General features: G+C 49.9%; 2 protein-coding genes across 2 annotated transcripts in view; one reads left to right on the top strand and one right to left on the bottom strand.

Moving 5' to 3' along the window:
* Positions 1-173, bottom strand: part of RPL12 (ribosomal protein L12) — a 3621-nt gene extending 3448 nt beyond the window's left edge. Inside the window, exon 1 of the mRNA XM_031059229.1 lies at positions 103-173. Coding sequence (XP_030915089.1) covers positions 103-173 — 71 coding nt within the window. The remainder of the gene's footprint in view (positions 1-102) is intronic.
* Positions 111-7779, top strand: part of LRSAM1 (leucine rich repeat and sterile alpha motif containing 1) — a 25406-nt gene continuing 17737 nt past the window's right edge. The window contains exons 1-5 of the mRNA XM_014308129.2: positions 111-641; positions 2844-3026; positions 4715-4771; positions 6430-6474; positions 6939-7016. Of these exons, the coding sequence (XP_014163604.1) occupies positions 2955-3026; positions 4715-4771; positions 6430-6474; positions 6939-7016 (252 nt within the window). The 5' untranslated portion in view covers positions 111-641; positions 2844-2954. The remainder of the gene's footprint in view (positions 642-2843; positions 3027-4714; positions 4772-6429; positions 6475-6938; positions 7017-7779) is intronic.

The raw sequence follows: 7779 nt of genomic DNA, 5'->3' as shown, positions 1-7779 counted from the left end.
GGACCCGCTGTGGGACACTGGGGCTGCGCCGGGCCGGCACCGGGCACCGCGCTCGGGAGTGCTCCTCGGAAGGGCTCCGGAGCAGGCGGTGCCCTCGCTCACTGTCCTGCTCTCCTCAGGTGTTGGGCCGGTGCCTGAGGGCTGCGAGCCACAATCCCGGCTCGATCCTTCATCCTTCCGAGGCTCTGGGCCCTCGGGCACAGAACGGCGCTGTTCTGGATGAGGGAAGGGTAAAGAAGACGAGGAGCTTGGAAGCTGTGTGAGCCTGGGAGGGGGACCCGCAGGCAGAAGAAGAGAAGAATGGTGATGGTGATGGAAAGGAAGGACTGAGAGGCAGAGCTGGACTGGTGAAAACGAGCGGAGATTTGTTCCAGGGCAGGCTCAGGCTGCGACAGGGCTGGCAGCTCCAGCACAGAGAGCAAACGATGCAGGACAGCGAGCTCCAGAGCTGCAGTTCAGCTGCTGCCTCCTCTGGGCCTGTTCCAGGGCCTGCAGGGCTGGCTGGTGACACCTCTGTCACACAGCCAGAGCAGCCTGTGCCTGCCTGGTGACACCTCTGTCCCCCAGGGCCAGCAGCATCTTCAGGAGCCCACCCAGATGCTGGTTCACTGCTGCCTCACTCCTGAGTGGGTTTTCCCAAAGTAAATAAAACATCTCTTCTTTCCACACCCTCACCTTGTCTCATTACAGTGCCCAGATGGGTTTATGGTGTCCAGCATTTTTTGAAAATTGGGGCTTCTCCCAGAGCTGTGTTGCTGTGTTTGAATTATTTGTTAGTAAAAGGAAATGTTTGGTTTTATTTTGCTGTTACCACCCCAACAGCTGCAGACTGGGAAACACCCAGAAAACATTCTGTGCCCTTCCTGAGCGTTTGGCTGCTCCTTGGGCAGAGCAGGAATCAGGAGGATCAGGATTTGGTGTCCCTGGGTGCTCACTGCCTGCAGTGGGATCAGGATTTGGTGTCTGTAGGTGCTCACTGCCTGCAGGGTGGGTGCTGCCCTGGGTACTTACAGGCAGTTCTTTCAGTAATTTAATAAATAAGAAATAAATACATCATGTAATGGTCACATGCCAAGGGCCTTTTGCCCTCCTGGCTGCTGGGTTTGATGTGTCTTCACTAAAGCAAATTTCCACTTTTGAGAGCTGCTCAATCCATGTAACAAATCTCTGATCCTTCATCTTGGGACCCCTGGTATGATTCTTTTCCTGTTCACTGTCTGCCCTTCACATCTTTATCTGTTTTCTTGGGTGAAAACTGCTGATTTCCCACTGTCCCCATGACCAATGAGGTCTGCCTGGACTAGGGAAGGGTGAGGTGGGACAGGGACATGCAGAAATGCTCAGCAGAGTTGGACATGGTCACCAATTCAAAGATACCCTGTTGCAGACACCTTTGCCTTCTGCTTTCTCATCTTGAAATCTCCTTTTGTTTGTGCCTCTGATGTCTTGCCCTTGGTTGTGCCCTGCATTTCCCTGACAGCCAGTTCCCTTCCTGCTCAATGCTTTCAGTTCTCCTGGGAGCTGGCTCTGAGCAGCATTTCAGTCATCTGAACTGGTTAAAGAGGCAGAAATTGGGATGGCAGGGAAGGAGCCACAGAACTGCTGCAGATGAGTTTGGAGCCTCCTGCTGTGGCCCATGGCTTGTCCCAGTGAGTGCTGTGACAGCAGGACAGTGACTCAGGATGTCTCTGCCTCTTGGTTCCTGCAGGGAAAGGAAGAGGGATGAATTATACTGAATTATTTTACTTTCACAGTGAGGATTTATCTCTGTAAAGATTTTTACAGAGGTTTTGGCAGAGCTCTCCCTGCTCAGGGAACCTCCCTGGCTGGATGCTGTGAGTAGCTGCTCCCCAGGAGCCTTTGGGGCCAGTTTGCAGACACAGAGCTGGCAGAGCACCAGGACTTCATGTGCAACCCCTGAGCTCCACTGAGCCCTGAGCTAATGTAGCTGTGCCAGGAGCTGCCCCACTGGTGAGGCAGTGCCTCTTCTGTGCTGGATTTTAATTGCTTAGGAATTTGAAGTGTTTAAAGAAAGTCACTGCAAGTGTTTAAAATGTTTCTCCCTGCTCAGGGCTCGCTGTTGCCCCCCTGCTCCTGTCTAACTCCCAGCCAGGTCCCTCTGGGAGCCCCTTGCAGCTGCAGGCCCAGCTCAGGCTCTTTGTGCTGTGCCCATTTGTGCCCTCTGCACACAATAAACCCCTTTTTCTCCTTGATTTCATTGCTCAGCTGGCCCCATTACTTTTCCTGCATCCCCACTGGTACCACCTCCTTACCAGCTGCTGTCCCCCTTCCTTGTCCAGCCACAGCTTTCTGCCTTTCCCTAAAATCTGCCAGCAGCTCCTTTTCCTCCCCTGCTGGATCAGAGCCCTGTCCCAGGGCTGCCTGGTGTCTGTTCCCCTCAGCCACCTGCACTCCTGATTCCACCTTTTGGCATCTTCCTGCACCCAGCCTTTCCTCTCTCAGGTTCAGCTTCTCTTCCCTCACACTTGAACCACCTGGAATCCTTGCTCTCAGTTCTTTGTTATTGTGCCAGAATTGACTTTTGAGTTTAAATAATTTGGGTTTTATCCCTGGTGCTTTATTTCTTGATACAGCTTTTTAATTTTTAATTCCTGGAGTGGACCCTGCATTTCTCTGATCCCAGCAACCTTTCTGTGCCTATTCCAGGGGTTACCCAGACAACCAACCCTTCTCAGACCACAGCAGGGCTTGAGTGCCTCATGTTTGTACTTCCCTGTGCTGGAACTGCCTGTGGCATCCAGCTAAACAAAGACATTAATTTTTATTTTTTTTTCATGACTGACATAATTATTTTCTTTTTAATTTTTCCCCCAACTCATTAGGTCCCAGTTGTGCAGCCCAGGCTCCCCAGCAAACACAGAGCCCAGGATCCCTCAGCCTTTCTCTGCAGTGACCATCTGTGCCCCTGGACAGAGGCAGGGGCAGGGCTGAAGATGCCTCTCTTCTCCAGGAAGAAAAAACCCAGCGAAGATGCTCGGAAGCGCCTCGAGTACCAAATGTGCCTGGTAAGCACTGCCAGGGTCATTTCTGTTCTCTGTGCCTGCTCAGCACTGCCAGGGTCATTTCTGTTCTCTGTACCCTGCTCAGCACTGCCAGGGTCTGTGACCGTGTTCACAGGGGTCTCAGGTTGAGGGAAGAGACGAGGATCTGACTCCATGGTTCAGAAGGCTGATTTATTATTTTATGTATTACATTAAAACTATACTAAAAGAATAGAAGAAAGGATTTCATCAGAAGGCTAGCTAAGAATAGAATAGGAAGGAATGATAACAAAGGTTTGTGCTTCGGACTCTCTGTCCGAGCCAGCTGGACTGTGATTGGCTGTTAATTACAAACATCTAACATGGGCCAATCACAGATGTACCTGTTGCATTCCACAGCAGCAGATAACCATTGTTTCCATTTTGTTCCTGAGGCCTCTCAGCTTCTCAGGAGGTAAAATCCTAAGGAAAGGATTGTTCATAAAAGATGTCTGCAGCAAGCGTCATTTCTGTCCTCTGTGCCTGGTCCTTGGGTACCAGATATGCCTGGTCAGCACTGCCAGGGTCATTTCTGTCCTCTGTGCCTGCTCAGCACTGCCAGGGTCACTTCTGTTTTCCATGCCTGATCCTGGCTCTGTGTGATTTGTACATCCCTGCATGACCAGTAACCACATTCCATGAGCAGTAATTGTGTTCCTGATCCCACTAAGGCAGCAGGTTTTCTTCCTAATGCACCTCAGGGAATTTCTGCCCTCCCTGAGTGCCTTTGCCCTCCCACCCCCACGTCCTCTTGGTGCCACTTCCATCCCTCTCTGTGTGGTTCCATGGGGCATCCTCCACCCCACCTCCTGCCAGCCTGCAGGTGGGACCCCAGCTCCCCTTTCTCCTCCATGCCCCTTTGCCCTCACAGATCTCCCAGTTTGCTTTTCCTTCCAGGGAACCTGTGACTTCCCATCACATCTGCCTTGCCTTGTGCCTCTCTTTTGCTTCCCATTATTCTGATCCTCCTGTCACTCTGAGGATTAACTCATTAGATGATGCTGTTTGTTTTCCTGGAGTAGGATTTCACCAGAGTGCTCTGGCCCAGGGAATCTCCTGGGGAAGGGATGAGGAGGGACTGAGGGAGCTGGGAAGGGGCTCAGCCTGGAGCAAAGGAGGCTCAGGGGGCCCTTGTGTCTCTGCACAGCCCCTGACAGGAGGGGACAGCTGGGGGGGTTGAGCTGTGCTCCAGGGAACAGGGACAGGAGGAGAGGGAACAGCCTCAGGCTGGGCCAAGGGAGGCTCAAGCTGGATATTGGGACTTTTTTTTCTTGAAAAGCTTTGTCAGACATTGCAACAGACTGCCCAGGACAGTGGTGGTGTCACCATCCCTGGAAGTGACCCAGAGGTGTGACTCTGGGGACATGGGTGAGTGGTGTCTGTCCAGGTTCATTGCTGTTAGCAGCTGCGTTGCATGGACTTGATTTGAACGTGGAAAGTAGTCTGGAGCAGAACCAGACTAGTTTGGATGGAGGGGACATTAAAGCCCATCCAGTGTCACCCCTGCCATGGCAGGGACACCTTTCCCTGTCCCAGGCTGCTCCAAGCCCTGTCCAGCCTGGCCTTAGACACTTTCAGGGATGGGAGACCACAAACTCTCTGGGCAAGGTGCAGCAAGAGGTGCTGGATTTCTGCGTGGTCTGATTCTCTGGATGCATTTGTTCCCTCTCCAGGCAAAAGAAGCTGGTGCTGATGACACCCTTGACATATCCAGATGTGAGCTCTCAGAGGTATGTCCTCTACACCTTCCAGTCCTCACTCACAGCTCTGATTCTCTGTCTGCTTCTTGGAAACAACTGTCAGATTTACTCTCATGCCTGTGAGCCTTGAGACAGAAATTGTTGCTCGTCCACCTTTTCCTCTATCTCCTGAGTTCTGGGGGGCTTCTTCCCTCTTGTTTTGTTTTGTTTTGGTTTGGTTTGGGTTTTTTTGTTGGTTTTTTGTTGTTCTTTTTGGGGTTTTTTTGTGTTTTGGTTTGGTTTGGTTTTTTTTTTGTTGTTGTTGTTGTTTTTGTGGGGTTTTTTGTTTTTTTTTGTTTGGGTTTTTTTTTGGTTTGGTTTGGTTTTTGGTTTTTGTTTTGTGGGAGTTTGCCTGTCCTGTCTCATGCTTCAACACCATTTCTGTCGTGGAATCCTTTAGAAGGGCAGAGTGGTGTCTTACCCTCCACCAGGACCTTGTTTGACCCTAGTTTGGGATCTCATGGCTTAATTTTGCTCGTCCTGAGGGAATTGGTTTGCCAGAGGCTGAGTATTTCTGATCTTAGAGCTACACAGTCTGCCACCCGTGGTTGTTTTTCTGTGTAAGTGAAAATCCCAGTCCTGCTTCAAAGCTGCTGGGTAAGGATGGAAGTCTCACCCAGGCTTGGATTCTTTTATGGCAACCAACTAAATGAGAAACAATCTTCTGGTGTGTGGGCAGGCAGTGACAGAGTGCCAGGCACCCAGACACAGCTTTTCCTGCTGGCAGCCAGGCCAGCCTCAGGCAGAAACCCATTTCTATCTCACTTTTCATTTTTATTCCTTGGCACATGCTTCCAAAATGTTGATCCTGAATACAGGATGCCCTTGCCAAGCAAAGTGTGGAGATTTGACACCATCCTGGAGAGGAGAGCTGCCTGCTGTGCAGTGTGAAATGGCTTTGCTGAGCCTTTGGGATGTTTTGTTCCAAGCTCAGGAGCCACCTGCAGCTCTGTGTGGGTTTGCAGGCTGTGTGGGACAGCCTGGGTGTGGCAGGGTGGCAGACAGAGGATCCACCCAGCCAGCCCCACTCAGGGCCACAGCTAATCTGGGATGCCCAGCAGCTCCTTTTGGACCATAAAACTGTCTTGCTGTTCATTTTCATCTTTGTTTCAATAAATGAAGTGAGACATCACTTTGGTTTTACAATTAACCATGGACAGGAGTCTGGCTGCTGCTGGTTCTGTGCTGCAGGGAAGGTCACAGTGCCTAGCTGTGCCTGGCAGGGGCTGAACTGGCATCTCCTTGGTCTTCCTGTCCCTCTCCTGGCACATCAGGGACACTCTGTCCTGCCTGGTGCTCACCTCTCTCTCTCAGCACACTGCAGAGTGGTTGTGAGGGTGCCAAAGCACAGAATGCATTTATGTGATGAGAAAGCCGAACCTTTGCCTGAGCTCATCTGCACAATGCGTATTAAATCACACAAGGCTTGAACTCCTGCCTGAGCCTCAGCCTGTTCTGTGCCACTGTTGTGTCATGGAGAGCCACTGGGAGCTGTTTAAATGGAAGCTTTCCCAAATCAGAGGGCAATGATTTTAAGCATCACTTTTATTTCCAGTCAAGCTGTTCACATTTTCACATTTTCACAGGTGGACAGTGTAGAACTACTTAAAAGAGAAAGTCTGACATGACTATTTTTTTATTGTTTTTAGGTTCCTTATGGGGCATTTGCAACTTGCAAGGTCTTGCAAAAAAAGGTAATATTTTAATCAGAAATTATTAAATAATTATGAAATAATTCTATTAATATGCTTAACTATTGTTGTCATGTTTGATGTGACTGTATGTGGTTGTTTTATGGTGGATCAGAAGGGATTTTCTTGTCAGGAATTTGTCCACCTGTGTGATACTACATAGAGAGCATTTTGAGTCAGATCAATCCTGTCTGTGTTTTTTAAAGTCAACTTCTGCCAGGAAAGAAGAGGTGGTTGTTCCTGTCTTAGCCCATCTAAGGGTATTTCTCATGTGAGGAACTGGGCTCTGGTTTAGATCTCATGTGGAATGTTTGACCTTCTCTGACAGTCCATTTCCTACTGCAATGTTTTATATGATACTGAATAAGACATTGAGTTCTTATAGATCCTCCCCAGTTCAATCCCAACAAAAGTGCTTGTTCTGGTGTCTCTTGTGTTGATGTGACCATGGGGTTTTTCCTCCCCAGGTGCTGATTATTCATACCAATAATCTGACATCCTTAGTTCCAAAGTCCTGCAATCTCCTGAGTCTCATAACTCTGAAGGTAATTGTGATTCTTAACAGTTCAACTGCAGCCTATTTTCCTTGGATTTGAGCTGCACTAAAACACACCAGCCCAAGTAAATCCCTTCTGTCTGTCTGTCTGTCTGGCTGGCTCAGGGATCAGTACCAGGGTGACACCTGCCTTTTCTGGGTTCAGCTCCAGGCTGGCAGACAGCAGTCACTGAGTGGTTTGTGGCACATCACCATCAGTCCCACAACTCATTTATCCCCTTCAGAATCCCACAATTTCTCCCTCAGCAGCCTCACTGGTGGTGGTCAGGCAGGACTGGTTGTACTGTGGGGTAGATCCATTTCTCTCCTGCTCTGGAGGGTCACTGGGATGGGAAGGAAACTGGTGATGAGTGTAAAGGGGGGATTCCCCAAGAGGCAGAGTCATTTCAGCAGCTCCACAGGAGGGAGAGAGGTCTCCTAGTCTAGTCCCACCCTCTCCCTGCACTGCTGTTGGAGCAGTTCAGCTCATTGATCCTGCAGAAATCCCTGCTGCCAGCCGGGTTCCAAGGGGATGATTTATCCAGTTGGCTCCTCCAGTTCTGTGCGACAGCTCCCTCAGTGTCACTGCTGTCCCTTGTCTCTTGTTTGTTGCCGATGCCTGAATTTCCAAAAGACCTCCAAGAATTAAGTATCCATGTGCCCTGGAAAACTTGAGCTGCTTTTCAAAGTCCCCATTGGAAGCAAAGTAATTTTCATTGTGAGATAATTCATGACTTTTGTTCCCAACCTTGTTTGGTGGCATCATCTGCTTT

Source organism: Geospiza fortis, unplaced genomic scaffold (assembly GCF_000277835.1).
Source record: "Geospiza fortis unplaced genomic scaffold, GeoFor_1.0 scaffold85, whole genome shotgun sequence".
Classification (NCBI taxonomy): Eukaryota; Metazoa; Chordata; class Aves; order Passeriformes; family Thraupidae; genus Geospiza; species Geospiza fortis.
The sequence above is the reverse complement of the archived record's forward strand: the minus strand, read 5'-3'. Positions and strand labels throughout refer to the sequence as shown.